The following is a 22721-nucleotide window of genomic DNA, read 5'->3' as shown; positions in this document are numbered from 1 at the left end:
GTGAGGAGGAGGGCCGAGCAAGGCACAGGGGCACCCGGCCAGGCTTTGGGACACCGCGCCCGTGCTTCAGGCACTCAGTCACCTGACACGGTGACCACGTTAGGCAGCCTGCTCCGTCGTTCCACATTCCTGCCACTAACCTCCTCGCTAGGGGTCTCCTGAGTGCCCAGCCCTGAGCTGGGCTACGGGGACACAGAGGACCCCAAGGTTTGTGTCCCAGGGGCTCTGCATCCTGCAGTCCTGGCGAGATAGCCAGAGTCCCCGCTCGGAGCAGGCACAGGGCCGGCCTGGATGGTCAGGTGCCCAGTGCCCAGGAGCCCTGGCCGCTCGCTCTGGGGCAGGACCCAAACTCAGGCTGTGGGGGGACTGAGATGGCGGGACAGGGGCTGGCCATCAAAACCGCAGATGTACACGTCTTTTGGCCTGGCAGCCCCACTTCCAGGAGTCTCCTGTGAAGTAAAAGCACTATACCTGAGGTGCTCTGCAATACGCAGAACTGTGCTGGCAAAAGAAAGAAGCTGGAGATGCAAATATCCAGCCTCAGAGGACATTGGTTGAGAGAATAGATTTGCCATTGCCAAACTATGTAAGAGTCTGCAGCTTTTAAAAACGACGAGCAGGGGCTGTGTGTGTGTGAGCTGGAGGACTGCATCAGTGCGGAGGAGGAGGGGAGGGGGCAGCCGGGAATGGCCTGTATGGTTTGATTCATTTCTCCAGGGAGGACCCTGGAGTATGTGCGTGTGTGAGCACAGAGAAGGGCACGGAAGCCACAAAGCAGACTGTTCACACTGCTCACCGCACAGGAGGCTGGGATTAGGAGGCAGAAAAGAGAGTTTCACCCAAATCTTCCTCCTCCTGTATTGTTTAGCTTGTTTCCATGAACGTGTAATTTTAAAAGCAGCAAAACAAAGCGGGAGGGACGCGATCTGACAGCTCCCCACCAGATGTTCTTTGTCTTCTCATCTTAGTAGAAAAAGCTGCAGTTTTTGTACTGTTGCAGATGACAAGTGTGGCTCGTAGTTCATGCTGTGTGTAACTGATCTCCAGTGTGTGCTGAGCTCAAGCACATTTCTACCAAGTTACACAGACTTAATTTCCCCCTGGCTATCAGGGTCTTCCATTTGGGCTGCAGTCAGGGTAGTAGGTCTATGTCACCTCCTGTCACACATATGCCAACCAGACTTATCCCCTGGAGGGCACCTGGGGCAGCGTTGGAAATGGAGGGGCCCTGCCCTGGGGGATGTTAACGATGACTATGGGAGGTGGTGCCACGGGTGTGGAGAGGGCACAGGACAGGGAAGCTAAACCCCTGCAATGCATGGGCAGTTTTGCACAAAGAATCATCATCCCATTCAGCATGCCAGTGGTACTGTCAGCGAGAAATCCAGGGCCAGTGTGCCCAGCAGCTCACATTCTCCTGGGGGTGGGGGGTTACTGCTCACAGTCCTCCATTTGCTTGAGTAGCAAGTGCTTTACCACTGGTGCCTTGAGATGAAGAAGATCCCCTTTTATTCCTCAAAGATTGTAAGCCATTTCTTTACATTATTGATTTATTTAGAGAGACAGATCAAGAGTGCAAGATGGAGGGAGGGGTGGAGAGAGGGAGAAAGAAAATTCCAAGCAGGCTCTGTGCTGTCTGCTGTGCCTGACACGAGGCTTGGTCTCACAAACCAAATGGTGAGATCATGACCTGAGCCAAAATCAGGGTTGGATGCTTGACCACCTGAGCCACCCAGGCGCCCCTAAGATCCCGTCTGGAGGGCCGCACCTGGATATGCTGCTTCCTGCCTTCTCGGAGCTAAGCTGACTCCCTGTGTGTTCCAGCCTGCAGATCTGCCTTGCGGATGTCATGACGAACAGAGTGGTGGATGAGGTAGAGTTGGTGCCTGCAAAGCTCCCCCTCCCCCCCTCCCGCCCCCCACCATGGACATCCTTGTTTCCATCTTAAAGTATAGTGCTCTGTCCTTCTATAACCACCTCTCCCAGTCCCTGGAGCCCAGAGCCCACCCCATCTGGGCTGGATCATCTTTGCCTTAAAGCCCCTAGTAGGGCTCCTCCACGTCCCAGAATTGAACTGCTTGAAAAGGGTCGGTAGCATCTCACTGGCCCTTTCCCCAAGCTGTCCTCCCTCCTCACCCTCCTCTCCCTGCTCCCCCCCCCCCCCCCCCCCCCCCCCCCCCCCCCCCCCCCCCCCCCCCCCCCCCCCCCCCCCCCCCCCCCCCCCCCCCGCCACCTGCAGTGGTTTGTCCTGAATGACACAACAAGCGGGCGGCTGCACCTGCGGCTGGAGTGGCTTTCGCTGATCGCCAGCCCGGACGCTCTGACCGAGGTGAGGGTGAGGTGTCAGGGCCCCCTAACAGAAAGGTGGGGGGGGGGGGACTTGCCTTGGGGCCGGTCCATGTGTGAGCTGTGGGAAGGGGGCGAGATGAAGCCCCTAGATCTTGCTCACAGGACCGTCCAGCCAGCCCCACGTTCTGCTGAACCTGTCCCTCGGCCTCACTCCACACAAGGCGGCCCCTGATGGCTCAGCAGTCTGTGAGCATCTCAGCCATCTGCAGGGAAAATGGCCTCCTTAAAAGCTGTTAGTGCTGGTCAGCCCAGTTCATAGGGAAGTCCACCCCTGGGTCTGACTTGAATCTGACATGTTGCAGTTGCAGATTCAGTCTCAACAAAAAGCTAGGTTGAGGGCAACCTCAGGGCTTGTCTGGAGTTCAAGGGTTGGCTGGCTCCCTTCTGCCACGAATAGGCTTCTCCGAACCCAGCCTGTGCCTCCTCATGCTTCAGCACCTAGTGAGGGAGAGTCTGTGTCTGCTTGTAGGACCAAGGTGGCCACTCAACTGCCATCCTCGTAGTCTTCTTGGAGAGTGCCTGCAACCTGCCGGTGAGTGGTGCCATAACCCGTGTCACATACACCCTTGCCTTGTGCCCGTCCCTTGCAAGTGTCCATGTGTCATTCATTTGTCCTATTCTTGTCCTGCAGACAAACCCTTTTGACTACCTGAATGGTGAATATCGAGCCAAAAAACTCCCTAGGTGTACCAAGGTCAGTGAAAGCCAGTCACAGCTCCTTTTCCCCAGAGTCACCACAGCCCCATCTTCTGGGTGACGGTCTGTGCACACACAGCCTAGGGATGACAGGAGTGCCATGCGTCGAGCCTGCCGTGTGCCAAGGGCTGGGCTTTGCAATCCTCCCCCACTTCCATTATGCCCGAGTCCTGTGATGAGTGTGTCTGGTTTTGTTGCCATTTTACAAGTAGCACCCAGAATGTTAAGTACGTAGGTCACAAGTTCAAGGAAGAGCCAGAACGTGACTCCACCTTGTCTGTCTCCATAGCTTTCGGGAACAGAGTGGGTGCTCAAGCAGGCCCAGCTCCGGGCCTCCTGTCTATCCCTTAGAGCCTCCCCTGGGGTTAGCCCCATCCTGGAGCTCGCAGTGCTGGCAGCCCAGGGACCCTGGGGCACCAGCGTAGCCTTCTCTCACAGGGAAGAAAGCGGCTGGCCGCAGGTCCCACCGCTGCCCTTTGGGGCTGGGAGGTGAGGCGGGGTAAGGGTGGCATCTCATATAGATGGCACCCCTTTCACGGTTGTGGATCTTACCCCCGCAGAATAAAGCGAGCAGAGACCCCTCTTCCTATGTCAAGCTGTCTGTGGGCAAGAAGACGCACATGAGCAAGGTGAGGCCCCTCAGCGTGTAGCCATGGGACGGGGAGGCCACAGCCCTCTCCGGAGCAGAGGCCAAAGGGCAGGCGATTAGGGAACAGAACAGCGCTTCGTAGCGTTAGGACACTTTCTAGGCACGGTTTCTTCAAAAACCACTTCCCAAATAGTTTCCGGTTCAAGGACCTGAGGGTCCGAGATGACTGGCTGGCACACGCTGGAAAGCGGCGGCGATGCTACAGGGGCCTTCCCTGGAAGGGAGTGCTCGTGCTGTTACGCGTTCAGCCTTCATACTTCCAAGTTACGGAAAGAGCCCAAATGCCCATTGCCTGACGAATGGTAAATGTGTGTGTGTGCGCGCGCGTGCACACACACACACACAATGGAATATTACTTGGAGAGCAAAATGAATAAAATCTTGCCATCTGCAACAGAGTGGATGTAACTGGAGTATATTATGCTAAGCGAAATAAGTCAGTCAGAAAAAGATAAATATCCTAGGATTTCATGCCTATGTGGGAGTTAAGAAACAAAACAGATGAACTTCGGGAAAGGGAAGGAAAAGTAACTTCTGGGAAAGCTCTCCTTGCCTTTGAGTCTGGCTGTCCTGCCCTAATGCCTCCCGCAAGCCATGGGTGTGGGGGTCTGATCCTCGGGCAGGGCTACTGGGGGCTGGCACCCTGCTCTGCCCATCCTGACCCTTCAGTGACTCTCCTCTGTCCCCAGACTTGTCCCCACACCAAAGACCCCGTGTGGAGCCAGGTGTTCTCCTTTTTTGTGTGTGACGTGGCAACCGAGGAGCTGCGTCTGAAGGTTTGTTTCAAGTTGGGGTCTGGGAACAAAGCTAAGAGGAGTCTAAGGCAGGAGGGGTGGGGAGCCAGGAGGTCAGTCCGTGTGTGGGGGAGGATGTGGAGCCCCCGCCTCCTCAGGGGCTGGTGGGTAAGAGGCTGTGAAGGACGAACCCTCAAGTCTCTTGGCTCTCTCCCTGCAAGAGTCTTTCCGGTGGTTACATAGCACCCAGAGTGGCCCGTGTTGTAATCCTCCCTGGACTTCTATGATGATGGACTTCTTTAAAAAAAAAAATAATCTTCAAAAAGTTCTCTGGAAAACAGATACCTTCTTTATATTTACACATGAGCAAATAGAGGCTCAAACAATGACTTGTCTGAGATTTCATGACCAACACAATTTTGGGGCACGCAGCTCATCAGTCCTTAAAGCCCCTGTGGCCATTTGGCACACTTGCCTCATACAGCCCATGGCTGCCTCTACCCTGACTGCAAACAGGGACCAGGCCTGGCCCCAGTCCCAGGTTTTTAGGACCAGGCCAATAAGCACAGTACATACTTACTAAGGTGAACTGAGGCTTGGATGGGGCCCGGGACAGGTGGGGGGGAGGGGGGTCTGAGACTGGTCATCCCACCTCATCCCAGTTTTGTGACTGGCCACTGCCCAGGTGCTGGACGATGGCCAGGAGTGTGCTCTGGGGGTGCTGGAGTTTCCCCTGTGCCAGATTCTACCCTATACAGACCTTACCCTTGAGCAGCGCTTTCAGCTGGACCACTCAGGCCTGGACAGCCTCATCTCCATGAGGCTAGTGCTTCGGGTAAGTACCTCTTCTTGTGCCCCAGGGTAGGTGGGGGTGGAGCTCTGGCCATGGAAGAAGGCGGGCTATCCCAGCACTAAGTACCTGCTCTGGCCTGAGACGAAGCTAGGAGATAGATTAATATTTTTCATTAGCTTTGGCATATGGTCAGCCATTATCTCTTCAGATATTGCCTCTCCCATTCTTTTAATCCTTCCTTCTAGAATTGTTCCACTGGACCCTCTCACCACCTCCTCCATGTGCTGACCTGACCTCACTTTCATATTTTCTGTTTCTTTATCTCTTGGTGCTACATTCTAATTTCTTCAAATCTCTGTCTTCTTAGACCATGAATTCTTTGGCTAATTTTTTATTTCTGATTTTATCTTTTCCAAATCGACCTTTTTTCCACAGTATTTTATTACGATGTTTCTATTCCATCTGTAATCACTTGAAAATACTGTAATCATTTGAAAATACTTACGTTATAACGTTTACCTGTAAATTCTACTCTCGGAAGATCTTGAGAGTTAGATTGTGATGTTGGTTGTATCTGTTTTCTATGCTTGATAACTTGGATTGCAAACATATGTTCAGAGTTCTTCTGTGACCTGGGTTGAGGCTGCCTGCTTCCAAGGAGGTTCTGTTTTACTATAACCAAGCACTTCAGAGGCATTACAAACTAGGGTCCATTCTTTTTTAAATTTTAGGTTTCAAGATTCCAAAAGTAAAAATACGAACCAAAATTCCTATAAGGCAGTCTTGTAAGGTGCCATATTCTCAGGAAAGTTTTCTGTTCCCCCCCACCAGAGTACAGGAGGAGACAGACCTATTTCTTTTCAGTATTCCCTGGGGGGTGGGATGTTTATCCTAGACTGCTTTTTTTCCCTAAAGAGATCCCAACTTCATGGTTCTCACTTCAACTCCCAGCCTCACATCAATCCAAGGCCTCTTCTCCTAACCCCTTGGGTTTTCAAAGTTGATAAATGACCCTAGGAAAATAACCCCAGTGGCTTTCCCTACTTTCTTGTGAATTTGGCAATGCATTTAAAATGATGTTTGTTTCATTTTATTAAACGTTCTTAATGAGATTTTTCGGAGTATTTTGACCACCACAGTGCTAGCAATGGAAGTCCCTAGGAACGGTCTTGATGACTAACGGGGAAGGAGAAACACAGTGGTTGAGGTCTGAAATTTTGGTGGTAGGAGCACAGGGGTTTATGTGGACAGGAACGTTTAGGGAAAGCAGTGGTGAACAGGGTGATGGCAGGAAAGGACCCTGTCCAGAAGGCAGAACAGGACTGCAGGTGGAGCTCTGGGAGGCCCCTACGTAGAGGAACAGTACATGCTCTAAGAGTGACCCAGGTCTCCAATGGCCCGTGTGAGTGCAGGCAGGACTGTCGTCATGAAGACTCACTACTGAGACAGGGGTAAGGGAGAAAGAGAATGTTTGGTTACAGGGACCCAGGGGCAAAGAGATTAAGGAAGATATGGTGAGTGTGTGGGGGAAATCCAGTGGATTGTGGTCAGGAAGGAACCATTTCCCAGAGGTTAAGCTGAGAGCAGGGGAGGAGAAAGTGGGTGTGGGGGGCATAGTCCATAACCCTGTCATCTACTTGCAGCTCCTGCGTGTGGAAGAACGAGAGATGGGGAGCCCATACACAGGACCTGAAGCCCTAAAGAAGGGTCCTCTGTTCATTAAGAAGGTGGACACCAACCAGGACCCCAAAGCCCCAGCCCAGGGAGAGGGCCCTGAAAATTTGCCATGCTCCCCAGACCCTGGGTCTGATACCAAGGAATCCTCCAAGAGCACCATGACAACCACCTATGCCACTACTGTTGCCAACGAGCCCATGCCCCGAGAGACAGGCCCAGAGCCCACAGGCAAGGACAGTGCCAAAGGGTTCTGTGAGCCCACGGGAAAGAAGAAGAGTTCGACCACCATCTTTCTGACTGTCCCAGGCCCACACTCTCCAGGGCCCATCAAGTCACCCAGACCCATGAGATGCCCTGCCTCCCCATTTGCATGGCCGCCCAAGAGGCTGGCTCCCAGCATGTCCTCGCTCAACTCCCTGGCCTCCTCCTGCTTTGACCTGACAGATATCAGCCTCAACACTGAGTATGCACCTCTCTGCTTAATCTTTTCTAGAATGACCTATATGAAAAATCCATCCCTGGATAGAAAAGTAGATACAAACTTTTCTGTACAAGTTCTGGTCTTTCAGAGTGGCTTCGGGCAAGGCAGCATGGTATGCTAGAAACACAAGGCAAGTGGGGGAGAGAGCAAGTGCAGACCAGCTGTGAAACAGGTGCTGGGCTCTGGTGAAGGTTCCTTACGGTAGAAACGCTTCCTGACTCCTCAAGTGTACGAGGATGGTATGCAGAGCTCAGAATGTGGGATTTATGGTATCAGTGGCTGCCATTTATTAAGTGTTTACTATGGGCTTATTTAGTCCTGTCTTTACAATTAGCTTATGCGATATAGCTTACTATCATAAAGGTTGAATAACTCACCCAAGGTCTCAAGAAATCATGGTATAGAAACAGATCCCACTCCAAGGTTCCTATACTTCATACTGTAAAGTAGGATAATTCCCTGTGAATGGATGGAGCTGACTTCTGACCGAAAGGAACGAGAGAATTATTAATGCGCCTGGCTTTATGTTCCTAAAGCAGGACATGCTTCTGTTGGCGGGGTTGGGGGAGAGGCCCATACCGGTCAGGACAAGGGAAGTGACAAGCCCTTTCCTTACAGCGGCGGGGGACTCTGGCAGCAGAGGCTGGGGGAGATTCAGCTCACCGTGCGCTATGTGTGTCTGCGGCACTGCCTCAGTGTGCTCATCAACGGCTGCAGGTAACGAGATGCTGGGGCCAAGAAGAGACCTCTGGGACCATCAGGTGAACACGAGAGTGCAGGTGCTCAGAGCAGTGGCAGGGGTGGGCACTGCTGATGGAGACAAGTAATACGCTGGGGGGAGGGGTGTGATGAAGACTGCATGCTGTGAATAACAAGGCCTCAATGATGCTGATGGGCTCCAGAGCCAAGGGCTCTCTGTTCAGACATAACCACTGCAAAACTGTTGGGCGTGACCAGTCCCTTTTCTCAAGTGGGGAATCTCCTACGTCCTTTAGATGCAAAGTACTTGCTCTACTCCCTACTTTAAAAAAACACACGTGCTTTCAAAATCATGCATCTGATGTTTGATCATCTAGACGATAGGCATTTTTATCCTCCACGCCGTCTAGAGCTCAATGGCCAGTATAGCTTTCTCCAAATGAGTCTTTTCAGTGTTTTAAAACTTTCTTTAATGTCTTTGAAACCAACTCAGAAACTTGACCCCCTGCACCAGCAACGGAGCTGACCCATATGTCCGGGTCTACTTGCTGCCAGAAAGGAGGTGGGCGTGCCGCAAGAAGACTTCTATAAAAAGGAAGACCCTGGAACCTCTCTTTGATGAGACGTAAGTGGCCAAGCTGCCTGCCTAGGGTGCTGGCTTATCTGTTCAAGTATTTGCTGAGGGCCTGGCGTGTGCCTGGCAAGCCAGCCCAATGCACGCTTGCACGAAGTTTCTAGACAGGAGTGGGAGGAAAGGACTGCCGGGGCAGTTAAGCAACAGCAGCTACCATCTTTTCTGACCCATTGGGACTAAAGTGGTCCTGATTATGAACTGTCCCATATTTTTTTCTCTTTAAATGAAGGCTCCTTAACAGCAAAAGGATTTAAATACGGTCAAGTATGTTTTCTGAGAATCTGTTTTAAAGTAGTAGTTAAAAATAAACATACCTTAGGGGCACCTGGGTAGCTCAGTCGGTAGAGCATCTGACTTCGGCTCAGGTCATGATCTCCCCGTTTGTAGGTTCAAGTCCCACTTTGTGCTGACAGCTCAGTGCCCACTTCAGATTCTGTGTCTCCCTCTTTCTGCCCCTCCCCTGCTTGCATTCTGTCTCTTTCTCTCAAAAATATATTGAAAAATTTTTTTAAAACCTATACCTTGAACCTAAGGACTTAAAATTTCCTCCAAAGCTTCAAGCTCTTTGGCCTGTCTTTCCTTCTGCAACAAAGCGTAGCTGTCAAGTGAAAGGCTACCCTAATTTGTCCACCCATGTCCTTGGGTACAAGACTGGCAGACAGATTCTAATCACATTTTTTGCTTTTGATGGGCCAGGTGTGGCAAGTCTTATGTGGAATATTCTTGACTTCAAGTTGACCACAAGGTACAGAGGTCAAAATCTCATCAATGCTTCCTTCTGCTTCAGAATCCTGACAAAAGACATTTCTAACCAGCCTAGGAAGGGAATATACCTGAGCATTCTGATTTCCTCTTACTTTGGTTAATAATTACTCATTTTAAAAGAGTTGCACTGAGTACTCTTTGGGCCATGTCTCAGAACTAAGAAGTTCCTTTAAGAGCTTCACTTGGGAGTTCTGTGGTCCCAAGAAAGGAGGCCAGAGAAAGAGAATCTAGGCATTATTTACTGAACATCTTATGCCAGGCACCATCTATCTTCTGGAGCCACACAAGTGAGAGACTTTGTACTCAAAGACAGCTCTGACATAGTTGTAAAAGGATTTCAAAATTGCCATGTAGGAACAGAGAGGGGAGAGGCTTGACATTTGCCTTTTGTGACAAACTTGATTTGTTAGTAATTCTCTCAAAATTTTAACAGCAAGATATGGCTGGATTATCTGGAGGGCAGACTTGGCAACCTCCATCCTCACAATACACCTAGAAGTTAGGAGCCCAGAGGCCTCTTGTGAGTACATGACCTGTACTAAGACACGCTATAATTAAAGTGTCAAGAGTTAAAGGGAGAATCGTAAAAGCAGCAAGATGAAAATAACTCGTTATACATAACGGAACCCCCCTTAGGCAGCAGATTTTTCAGCAGCAACTCTGCAGGCCAGAAGGGACTAACACGATATAGTCAAAGTGCTGAAAGAAAAACTTCCAACCAAGAATACTCTACCTGGGAAAGTTGTCATAAAGAATTGGAGAGATAGAGGGCACTTGGGTGGCTCAATCAGTTAAGTGTCTGACTTCAGTTCAGGTCATGATCTCATGGTTCATGAGTTCTAGCCCCACATCAGGCTCTGTGCCTGGAGCCTGCTTCAGATTTGGTGTGTGTGTGTGTGTGTCCCTCTCTCAAAAGTAAATAAACATAAAAAAAAAAAAAAGAATTGGAGGGAGAGAAATTATTACCACTGAACTGGCCTTAAAAGAAATGTTAAAGGGACCCTGTAAACTTAAAGGAAACAGCACTAGTTAGTAACAAGAACACATAGAACAGTATAAATCTCACTGGTAAAGGTAAGTATATAGTAATGGTAGTAGATCATTTATAAAGCTAGTATGAGAGTTAAACAAAAATACGAAAAACAACTATCAGCACGGTAACTAGTTAAGGGATATAAAAAGATGTAAAATGTGGGGTGGGGGGCAGTGGTCAAAATGTAGAGCTTTAGAATGCTTTCAAACTTAAGATACTATCAACTTAAAGCAGACTGTTATATGTAAGCCTCGGGGTAACCACAAAGCAATAACTTATAGTAGGTATAGAAAACCTAAAATAACCTAAGCATAGCACTAAAGAAGGTCATAAAACACAGAGAGCCAAGAGAAGAAAAGGAGAGAGGAACTACAGAGCATCCAGAAAAGAATGAACAAAATGGCACTAAGTACTATGAACTATCAATGGCTGCTTTATGAATTGACTAATTTCTCCAATCAAAAGACACAGAGCAGCTGAAAGGATAACAAACAAGACCCATCTTCTATGGTGCCTGTAAGAGACTCGCTTCAGATGCAGTCTAAGAGTAATACTCCCTTCATTGATAGTGAAGGGATGGAAAAAGTCCAAGCAAATGAAAACCAAAACTGGGGTAGCTATACTTCTATCAGACAAAATGGACTTGAAAACAAAGACAGTAATAAGAGACACAGGTGGGCATTACATAACCATAAGAGGTCAATCCAACCAGAGGACATAAAATTTGTAAATATTTATGCACCCAACATAGAAACAACAAAGTATATAGAGCAAATATTTACAGACCTAAAGGAAGAAATTGCAATACAATAATAGTAGGGGACTTTAACACCCCACTTACTTCAGTGGTAGATCATCCCAGGCAGAAAATCAATAAGGCAATATCAGCCTTAAATGACATGTTAGACCACATGGGTTTAACAGATACATACAGAACATTTCATCCCAAAGCAGAATATACAGAATATACATTTTTTATATGTACATCACAAAACAAGTCTTAATTTAAGAAAACTGAAATTATATCAAGCATCTTCTCTGACCACAATGGTATGAGACTAGAAATCAAGTACAAGTAATATGGAAAATTCACAAGTATGTAAGATTAAACACCATGCTACTGAACAATCAATGGGTCAAAGAAGAAATCAAGAGAGAAATAAAAAATATCTTCAGATAAATGAAAACACAACATACCAAATTTGTGGAATGCAATAAAAGCAATTATAAGAGGAAAGTTCACAGTGATAACATACATCAGTAAATAATAAAAATCTCAAACAACCTAAGTTTACACCTCAAAGAACTGTGAAAAGAATGAAGAAAGCCCAAAGTCAAAAGAAAGGAAATAAAGAGCAGAAATAAATGAAATGATAAAGACTAATAGAAAAGATCCATGAAATTAAGAGTTGGTTCTTTGAAAAGATAAAAATGACAAACCTTTGGCTAGATTCATCAAAAAGAAACACAAAATCAGAAATGAAAGATTAAGACATTATAGCTGCTGTCACAGAAGTACAATGGATCATGAGACTACAATTATATGCTAACAAATCTGACAACCTAGAAGAAATGGGTAAATTCCTAGAAACATACAACCTAGACTGAATGATGAATAGAAAATCTGAACAGACTTTCTAATTCAGTCTCTGTACTAGTAATCAAAAAAACCGCCCAGGACCAGATGTATTCACTAGTGAATTCTATCAAACAGTCAGAATACAAATCCTTCTTAAACTCTTCCAAAAAAATAGAAGAGGAGGGAACACTTCCAAACTCATTTTACAAGGCCAGCATTTACCCTGATACCAAAACCAAACAAGAACACCGTATGAAAAAGTTATAGACCAATATCCTGATGAATATGGAGTCAAAAATCCTCAACAAAATGTTAGAAAGCTGAATCCAGGGCTCCTGGGTAGCTCAGTTGGTCAAGTGTCTGACTCTGGCTCAGGTCATGATCTTGTGGTTCGTGAGGTCAAACCTTGTGTCAGGTGGGCTCTGTGCTGACAGCTCAGAGCCTGGAACCTGCTTCAGATTCTGTGTCTTCCTCTCTCTCTCTCCCCCTCTCCTGCTCGTGCTCTCTTTTTCAAAAATAAACATTTAAAAAACAGAAAAAGATAACATTCTCTATTTAAAAAACAAAACAAAAAAAACCCCAAATTCGACAATATATTGAAAGGATGGCACACCATGATCAAGTGGAGATCCCAGGATTCAAGGATGATTCCACAGCCATCTGCAAATCAATGTGAAATACCACATTAACAAAAATCAGATGTTCATCACAAAAGGCGCAGATAAAATGTGACAAAATTCAGGGCGCCTTGGTGGCTCAATCTGTTAAGTGTTCAACTCTTGATTTCAGCTTCAGTCATGATCTCATGTTTGTAAGATGGAGCCCCTTGCCAGGCTCTGCACTGACAGCATGGAGCCTGCTTGGCCTTCTCTCTGGCCCTCCTTCACTCACTCTCTCTCAAAATAAAAAAAATTAAGGAAAAAAAAGTGACAAAATACAACAAACTGGGTACAGAGGGAATGTAGCTCAACATAATAAGGGCCACAGATGACAAATCCACAACTAACATCATACTCAGCAGTGAGAAGCTGAAAGCTTTTCCTCTAAGGGAGGGAACAAGACAAGGATGCCCACTCTTGCCACTTGTTTAATACTGGAAGTCACAGAGCAATTAGACCAGAAAAACAAATGGCATCAAAATTGAAAAGGAAGACGTAAAAGTGTCACTATTTGCAGATGACATAACATTATAGAAAACCCTAAAGACTCCACTAAAACACCATTAGAATTAATGAACAATTTCAGTACATGTCTGTTCACTAACAATGAATTATCAGAGAAATTAACAGTCTCACTTACAGCTGCATCAGAAAGAATAAAATACCTAGGAATAAATTTAACCAAAGAGGTAAAAGATCAGTACACTGAAATATTGAACACAACACAGATAGACAGTTCCTGCTCACAGAATGGAAGAATTAATGTAAAAATGTCCATACTACCCAAAGCAAACTACAGATTTAATGCAATCCCTTTCAAAATTCCAATGGCATTTTTCATAGAAACAGAGCAAATAATCCTAAAATTAGCATGGAACGATAAAAAACCCAAAGAAATGTTAAAGAACAAAGCTGGAAGCATTATATTACTTTGATTTCAAACTCTATTATAAAGCTATGATAATCAAACAGTATGGTATTGGCATAAAAAACACACACACAAAGATTAACGGAACAAAATAGCTCAGAAACAAATCCACATATATCTGGTCAACTAATTTATGACAATAGTCAATTAATACAACAACTTATACAATGAGGAAAGGACTTTCTTCAATAGGCAGTGTTGGGAAAACTGGACCACAATCTTACATCATACACAAAAGTAAACTTAATATGGATTAAAGACTTGAACATAAGACATGAAACCATGAAACTCCTAGAAGAAAATATAGGCAATAAGCTCTGTGACACTGATCTTGCTGACCATTTTTTAGATTTGCCTTTTAGCAAAGGCAACAAAAACAAAAGTGCAACTACATGAAACTGAAAAGCTTCTGCATAGCAAAGGAAATGGTCAACAAAACAAAGGGGCAACATAATGGGAGAAAATATTTACAAGCCATTTATCTGAGGTGTTAATATTCAAAATATACAAAGAACTCATACAATTCAATATATTAAAAAAAGGTCTGATTTTAAAATAAGCAGTAAACCTCAACATTTTTCCAAAAAAGATATATAGATGGCCAACAGATACATAAAAAGGTGCTTAATATCATTAATCCTCAGAGAAATGCGAATCAAAACAACATCGAGATATCATCTCATACCCGTTAGAAAGACTATTACCAAGAGTTGGCAAAGATGTGGAGAAACAGAATCCTTGTGCACTATTGGTGGGAACGCAAACTGGTGCAGCCACTGTGGAAAAACAGTATAGAGGTTCTTCAAAAAATTAAAAATAGAACTACCCTACAACCCAGCAATTCTACTTCTGGGTATTTATCCAAAGAAAATGAAAATACAAATTCAGAAACATATGTACTGCCATGTTCACTGCAACATTATATACAATAGCCAAGACATACAAGAGCCAAAGAAGCAACTTAAGTGTCCCACTGACAAATGCATTAAGAAGATGTGTTACACACACACACACATTATTCTGCCATAAAAAATAATGAAATCTTGCCATTTGTGAAAACATGGATGGATTATGAGAATAATATGCTAAATGAAATAGAAAAAGATTCTTACTGTATGATCTCACATGTGGAATCTAACCCCCCCCCCGCCCCCGCCAAAACCATAGAAGATACCAAAAAACCCCCCCAAAGATGCCAAACTTATTGATAAAGAGAACAGATTGGTGGTTGGTGGCAGAGCATGATGGGGTGAAGATAGGTGAAAGGGGTCAAAAGGAACAAATTTCCACTTATAAAATGAAGTCATGGGATATAAGGTACAGCGTGGTGACCATATTTAATAATACTATATTACATTTTTGAAAGTTCTCACCACGAGAAAAAAAATTAATAACTGTGTAGTGATGGACATTGACTTCAGAACATTTTGCAATATATACAAATACCAAATCATGTTATACATCTGAAACTAACATTACTTTGCCTCAAAAAAACCCCCCAAGAAACAAAAAACAAAAACAAAAAAACTACAAGTAAGGAGTCCAGTGGCCTCTTGTGAGTACATGACAAAGCTTGTACACAAAATTACCTCTGCCCTACTCCACAGACAGAAGAGGGAAGGACCACTATTTCCTGTGAAACTGCAAGAGACCTAAGTATTCAGCATCCTAGTCCTTAGCTGGTCAGAAAAAACAACTGAGATAGGGTTGAGGTGGGCCTATGAGCAGTCACTGCTGAGAGAGAGAAGGGGCAAGCCAGGGCAAGCTCACACAAAAGCACGAAGCAAACTGCAAAGCATGGTAGTCCGAGGCACTTTCCAGAAAGGCAAACAGCCTCTTGACACTTCCAGGGCCTGTGATTAGTGCAGAACAGTGATTGTCATACTGATGCACCAGATATCTGCTGTTGTTCTGGATGCTCCCCTCAATACTCTTCTGTCTTAAAAGTAGGAAAACCGATCAAACAAAAATGATTAAAATATACAAAGCTCACTTTAACTTTTTGCTTCTTAAAGATTTGAATTTTTTGTTCCCATGGAAGAAGTAAAGAAGAGGTCACTAGATGTCGCAGTGAAAAACAGGAGGCCACTTGGCTCACACAGAAGGAAGGAACTAGGAAAAGTAAGTACAAAAGGGACTCTTGATCCTCTGTCCCCACCTGACACGCTGTTCACTGGTGGAACCCCCTTTCAGAAATTCTGGTGGGATCATCAGTCTATCACCAGACCTGGGCTCAAGGAAGGTAGAGCCTCTTTGGGAGGTTTGTGTGTGTGTGTGTGTGTGTGTGTGTGTACTGTTTCTGAAAGTATCAGATGTGTAAATTAAACTGATAAACACTATTAACAAAGTGGAGGATCTATCCAAATTTGTCACTGCACAAGTATCTGAACATCTATTGTATTAAATATTGTTTTGATAAATACAGCATCATGTGAAGGCTTGGGTCTCATTATGTCAAGATTTTTGTGGAGATGGGATTTTACTTAAAGTAGAAGTACAGTAAATATAATCAGGAAGATGCCAAGGAGAGACAAAAAGAATGTTTAATACTATGCTATTGTATTTTAATAAACATCATCTTTTTAAAAGCCCACTTCTATGATGGAGGTAATATTATCCTCACTTTTACAGTTGGGGCAACTATGGTGTCTTGCTTAAAATTATGATCAGTTCATGCTATAGGCAAGTTGTTCTCCCTTTCATTAACATTTGTAAATTCTTTTTTTTTTAATTTTGTTTATTTACTTTGAGAGAGAGAGAGAGAGAATCCCAAGCAGGGTTCAACACTGCCAGCGTGGAGCCCAGTGCAGGACCTGAACTCACAAACCCAAGACCTGACCTGAGCTGAGATCTTGAGTCAGACTCTTGACCAACAGAGCCACCCAGGTGCCCCATATAAATTCTGAGGTCTAAATCCAAACAGCAGTTCACCTTTTCTCAGGACACTGAGGTCATTGCCAGAATCTCTCCAGAAGGACAGAACAATGTTGAGAGCCAAAGGAAAAAGAGCCCTTGCTCAAAACTGAAGCCCAAGGAAGACCTTTTTATGATCAGTTCCATTTGTTCCAATAGGTATCTGTTCAATGCAATTTTTGGAAGGAAATTGATTATTTGTTTTCATTTAGGTAATGATTGACTTATCAAAAGAGGATCTGATTAAGGGTTTCTCACAATGGTGAGTTCTTTTGTTTATCACATTGATCTGGTACTCAAGCAACTGTCTCAGACAGCTGCACATATACTCTCTCTTTTCAGAAAGTTCTTCCTTTTCAGAACATGTCAGCTTCTTTGCTTATTGAGGAGGGAGACTGATTAGACTTTTTTTTTTTTTTTTTTTATGTTTTATTTATTTCTAGGAGAGAGAGAGAGACACAGCGTGAGCAGGGGAGGGTCAGACAGAGAGGAAGTCACAGACTGAAACAGGCTCCAGGCTCTGAGCTGGCAGTCAGCACAGAGCCCAACGGGGGGCCCGAACCCACGAACCGCGAGATCATGACCTAAGCGAAAGTCGGACGCTTAACCGACTAAGCCACCCAGGCGCCCCTGATTAGACTTGTACTTAAGGCTTTCCCGCTTGCAGATCTCACTTGACCAACAGACCTCTTTAAATTCTCGCCTTCTCCCTGCCTGGTCTCCTTACAGAGAGATGGGTTCTCCTGTCCCACAGGGACCCAGGCAGGCTAGACAAGGCTTCCTGTACACTGCCACCACGACACACTCTGATACTAATACAAGTCCAAACCTGTTTTACAGGTATGAGCTGACTCCAGATGGACTGCCCTGAAGTTGATGAGCACACTTACCACCTTGATATTAAAATGTGTACATATGTATATTTTGTAATTTCAATCAGAAAGGCCATTTGAAAATATATACATACATTTTTGTGTGGAATTTAAGTGCATGACTGGATGATACTAGGAAGAGGTAAACATATGTAAAAGCAAGAACTATTCTCTCAGTTGGACTTAATTGTTCAAATCCAAAAAGAAATGGGGTATTCATGCCTAATAAATTATTGGGAACCTCAGTGGTGGTTTTTGTTTTGTTTTTTGGTAGGTAATTACATACAACTTGGGACTTGTCAAAAGGGTCCTGTCTCAGGCATAGCGGGTAAGGTCTGTTCCTGGAGGAGCTCCCAATATTCCTGCCAAGTGACCAAGGGAAGAGGCTTCTTTTATAGGAATAAAAAGTGACTCACACCAAAAGTGCCAAAAGCCAACACTACCTATGCCGTTCTGACTGCCACCTCTGGGACTTTGCTGCCTGGAAATTTGTTCCTATATCTACTTTGGAACTGATATGTACTTTTCTGACAGCCACAATGCTAAAGTGGTATAGCTACATACCCTCATTTATATACTGCAGTGTGGGATGGCCCGGGACCGGACTCCAGTGTGGCATCACTTCCATAGGAAAAGACAGACCAAATCCCAAGCCCGAGTCTGCATCTGCGCTCCCAGGCCAGGGCACTGGAGCCTGCTGCAGAGTGTTTGTTAGTGCTGGAGGGGAAAGGGGGCCTCAGAATCCCTTGCCCATAGTTTGGCAGTCTGTTCCACCTGAGACATGGCTGGTTCACTTAACATTTAAAAGGAAAAAAATAGGTAAACTGCACATTTAAACAAGTGCCTCTTTTGCATTTCAAAGTTAATAAAACCAAATATTCTCCTCCTCTCTGACGTTATCCTAAGTTCCTGTGGAGCTCGCCTAATCTCTTCTCTGACTCAGGCAACACCCTTGACATCAGTTTCCTGGTCTCCCTCCCCCACTGCCTTCACTGCCGCTTTTCTGAAGAATGGTATCATCGTAAGGTTTTTATCATGTTACTCTCTTACAAATTATCTATGATTTCCTGTTTTCTACAAGAATAAAACCGACTTTTTTTCTTCTATTTTTTTTTTACAAATAGTTTGTCAAGTTGGTTTCCGTATAACACCCAGTGCTCATCCTCACAAGTGCCCTCCTCCATGCCCATCTCCTCCCTCCCCCCCATACCCATCAGTCCTCAGTTCTCAGCATTCAAGAGTCTCTCATGGTTTGCCTCCCTCCCTCTCCCCCACTATTTTTCCCCTTCTTCTCCCCCATGGTCCTCCATTAAGTTCCTCCTAATCCACCTATACGTGCAAACATATGGTTTGTGTCCTTCTCTGCCTGACTTATTTCGCTCAGCATAACACCCTCAAGGTCCATCCATGTTGCTACATATGGCCAGATTTCATTCTTTCTCATTGCCATGTAGTAGTCCATCATTTAGATAAACCACATCTTAATCCGTTCGTCCATTGATGGACACTTAGGCTCTTTCCATGTTTTGGCTATGGTTGAGTGCTGCTATGAACATTGGGGTACATGTGCTCCTATGTATCAGCATTTCTGTATCCCTTGGGTAAATTCCTAGCAGTGCTATTGCTGGGTCATAGGGGAGTTCTGTTGTTAATTTTTTGAGGAACCTCCACACTGTTTTCCAGAGGGGCTGTACCAGTTTACATTCCCACCAACAGTGTAGGAGGGTGCCCGTTTCTCCACATCCTCGCCAGCATCTAGAGGTCTCTTTTTTGCTCATTTTAGCCACTCTGACTGGTGTGAGGTGGTATCTCAGTGTGGTTCTGATTTGTATTTCCCTGCTGAGGAGGGATGCTGAGCATTGTTTCACGTGTGTGTTGGCCATCTGGATGTCCTCTTTGGAGAAGTGTCTGTTCATATCTTCTGCCCATTTCTTCACTGGGTTGTTTTTCGGGTGTGGAGTTTGGTGAGTTCCTTATAGATTTTGGCTATTAACCATTTGTCTGATATGTCATTTGCAACTATCTTTTCCCATTCCGTTGGCTGCCTATTAGTTTTGTGGGTTGTTTCCTTTGCTGTGCAGAAGCTTTTAATCTTGATGAGGTCCCAATAGCTTATTTTTGCTCTTGATTCCCTTGCTTTTGGGGATGTGTCAAGTAAGAAGTTGCTGCGGTGGAGGTCAAGGAGATTGTTTCCTGCTTTCTCCTCTAGGGTATTGATAGTTTCCTGTTTCACGTTCAGGTCCTTCATCCATGTTGAGTTTATTTTTGTGTATGGTGTGAGAAAATGATCTAGTTTCATTCTTCTGCATGTTGCTGTCCAGTTCTCCCAACACCATCTGTTAAAAAGGCTTTTTTCCATTGGATATTCTTTCCTGCTTTGTCAAAGATTAGTTGCCTGTATACCTTTGGGTCCAGCTCTGAGTTTTCAATTCTATTCCATTGGTCTATGTGTCTATTTTTGTGCCAATACTATACTGTCTTGATGATGACAGCTTTATAGTAGAGGCTAAAGTCTGGGATGGTGATACTTCCCGTTTTGGTTTTATTTTTCAGTATTACTTTGGCTATTCACGGTCTTTCGTGGTTTCATACAAATTTTAGGATAGTTCTAGTTTTGAGAAGTATGCTGGTGCAATTTTGATGGGAATTGCATTGAATGTGTAGAGTGCTTTGGGTAGTAATGACATTTTAACTATATTTATTCTTCCTATCCATGAGCATGGAATCTTTTTACATTTCTTTGTGTCGTCTTCAATTTCCTTCATATGTTTTCTATAGTTTTCATCATACACATCTCTTATATCCTCGGTTAGGTTTATTCCTAGGTATTTTATGGTTTTTTGTGCAATTGTGAATGGGATCAGTTTCTTGATTTCTCTTTCTGTTGCTTTGTTATTGGTGTATAAAAATGCAACCGATTTCTGTACGTTGATTTTGTACCCTGCAACTTGGCTGAATTCATGAATCAATTCTAGTATGCTTCTGGTGCAGTCTGTCGGGTAAAATCCACTTCTTAATTTGCCCTTCAAACCTAACAATTTGGTCCCCAGTTTTTTGCTACTCTCTATTCATATGTATCTGCTCTATTCCAGAATAGTCTACGTATCTTATCGTGCCTACTCAAATCCTCAATCCCCTTAAAGGTCGGTCTCAGAACCTCTATCCTCTAGGATATCCTCTAGGATAGATAAATCCTCTATCACGCCAGTCCACAGTGAAATGGCCTCTCCCCACCTCCTACATCGTTTACTATCAATACTGTGTATTTTTCATTTTAACAATTCCCTGCCTTATAACACTTAATTTTTAAAAAATGTTTACTAGAGGGGCACTTGGGTGGCTCAGTCAGTTAAGCATCTGACTTTGGCTCAGGTCATGATCTCACAGTTAGTGAGTTCGAGCCTCGCGCCAGGCTCTGTGCCGACAGCTAAGAGCCTGGAGCCTGCTTGGGATTCTGTGTCTCCCTTTCTTTCTTCCCCTCCCCCACTCACGCTATGTCTCTCTCTCTCTCTCTCAGAAATGAATAAATATTAAAAAAAATGTTTATTGGAGATCTATGAAGGTCACATACTAAGCAACTACTTAACATTGTTTGGTATTTAATGTTTCTGTTTATTGTCTGTCCAGTTGAACTAAGTTACTCTGATTTTCAACCCCCATCATCCACGACTATGCTAAGTACAGGTAGATGTGTAATAATATTTGTTTCTGCTAAGAATTCTATTTTGGATGACAAATTCTCATAAAATGGGGCAAATGTTGCCTGCTAGTCCTACCTCATAGTGGCATTCGAATATTCACTAAATACACATGCCCTGAAAATGGTAAAGCACTATAGAAGTATAAGGGAATGCATCATACATCATATCCTGCATATTAGCAACCCTAAAATAACTTCTGGTCAAGATGGCAGACAAATGCAGGATGCCTGGATGGCTCAGTCAGTTAAGCATCTGACTTCAGCTCAGGTCATGATCTCATGGTTCATGAGTTCAAGTCTCACGTCTGGCTCTGTGCTGACAGCTCAGAGCCTGGAGCCTGCTTTGGATTCCATGTCTCTCTCTCTCTGCCCCTCTACCACTCACACCCTATCACTCTCAAAAATAAACAGTTATTTTTAAAAAATCCTCTTAAAGATGGCAGACAAGTGAAAACCTATCCTTCCTCCTCCTACATAGAAAGTCCTACTTAAACCAGGAACATTTATTTTACAGATGGCTGGTTAAGAAGTAACATAGGTAAAGTTCCTGATGATGGTCTAAGAGGAATCTAAAGCCGGGTACAGGAGTTGAAGGGGAGTTTAAGTCCTGACAGGAAGCAGAATTCTAGCATATACACTAGACAGAAGGCAAGGTTACCGTGTAAGGGACAAGAAGCCTGAAAAGTTTTGTATCAGACAACACCGTGGCTGCCAAGGAGGATAAGTAATTGGTTGTCAGCAATGGGTGGAAACAATCACCAAATTGGTCCTACAGAAGTATGGAATCTGTGGTTACACATAACTGACTTGGACAAAAACCCCCAAACCTTGAAAATGTGAAAACTGGTTTCAAACCTGCAATCCCGTGAAGCCCTAACCCAGGCATCACCAACTGGCCCTTAGGGTTGCCACTCCCATCCCGGGGACCTGTGGGATCACTACAGCAGGTAATTCCCACTAAAAGACGCTCCCAGGAAAAAGCTGCAAGATAAAATTGGAATTTTAAACATATGAAACACATGGGAACATCAAACTGAAAAATGGCTACTAGATATATTTCAGGAAGAAATAAAATGTAACATTCAGAAGCGGCACATGGGAAACAATGGGAAGCAAAGCAATCCATAAAATGGCAGTTAACCTAAGTCTTGCCTGTTTAAAAAATATAAGCAAGCAACCAAAAATTTTTGCAAAAACTGGGTTCAAAAACACAATGCTAAAATGCTGGTATTAACCTTTGAAAAAGGACATGAGGCTAGTTCAGAGAAAAGTTAAAGTGTTCAAGTCATTATCTTATTTAGGAAACTAAAGACAGTTTTATATTTTAAAAAAATTATCAATTTGTGTCAGTTAACTAGCTTATCCTCAGCTCCAAATCAACCCGTCTTTGCAGTGCTTTGATGACACAGGCGGGGTGGGGGTGAAGGGTGGGGGTGTGTGCTTGGTGTTAGGCTTTGTCAATAAAGGGCGTTGCAGAGACACTGTGAGGCGGTAGCGAAAGGAGCAAAAGGAAGGGCTCTTTCTTTTCTCTGCTGGTGTGCTGTTGTCCATGGCAGCTTG

General features: G+C 44.6%; 1 protein-coding gene across 1 annotated transcript in view; it reads left to right on the top strand.

The window, feature by feature from the left end:
- The window catches only part of ESYT3 (extended synaptotagmin 3), a 49386-nt gene extending 31718 nt beyond the window's left edge, over nucleotides 1-17668 (top strand). Inside the window, exons 11-23 of the mRNA XM_039218195.1 lie at nucleotides 1825-1873; nucleotides 2240-2329; nucleotides 2819-2881; nucleotides 2981-3043; nucleotides 3606-3674; nucleotides 4384-4470; nucleotides 5114-5263; nucleotides 6865-7361; nucleotides 7998-8096; nucleotides 8572-8703; nucleotides 15692-15797; nucleotides 16802-16851; nucleotides 17430-17668. Coding sequence (XP_039074126.1) covers nucleotides 1825-1873; nucleotides 2240-2329; nucleotides 2819-2881; nucleotides 2981-3043; nucleotides 3606-3674; nucleotides 4384-4470; nucleotides 5114-5263; nucleotides 6865-7361; nucleotides 7998-8096; nucleotides 8572-8703; nucleotides 15692-15797; nucleotides 16802-16851; nucleotides 17430-17460 — 1486 coding nt within the window. The 3' untranslated portion in view covers nucleotides 17461-17668. The remainder of the gene's footprint in view (nucleotides 1-1824; nucleotides 1874-2239; nucleotides 2330-2818; nucleotides 2882-2980; nucleotides 3044-3605; nucleotides 3675-4383; nucleotides 4471-5113; nucleotides 5264-6864; nucleotides 7362-7997; nucleotides 8097-8571; nucleotides 8704-15691; nucleotides 15798-16801; nucleotides 16852-17429) is intronic.
- Nucleotides 17669-22721: the final 5053 nt, after the last annotated feature.

Source organism: Hyaena hyaena, unplaced genomic scaffold (genome assembly GCF_003009895.1).
Source record: "Hyaena hyaena isolate Hyena2069 unplaced genomic scaffold, ASM300989v1 scaffold_745, whole genome shotgun sequence".
NCBI classification, from domain to species: Eukaryota; Metazoa; Chordata; class Mammalia; order Carnivora; family Hyaenidae; genus Hyaena; species Hyaena hyaena.
Note: the sequence above shows the minus strand (reverse complement) of the source record. Positions and strands in the feature narration are given on the sequence as shown.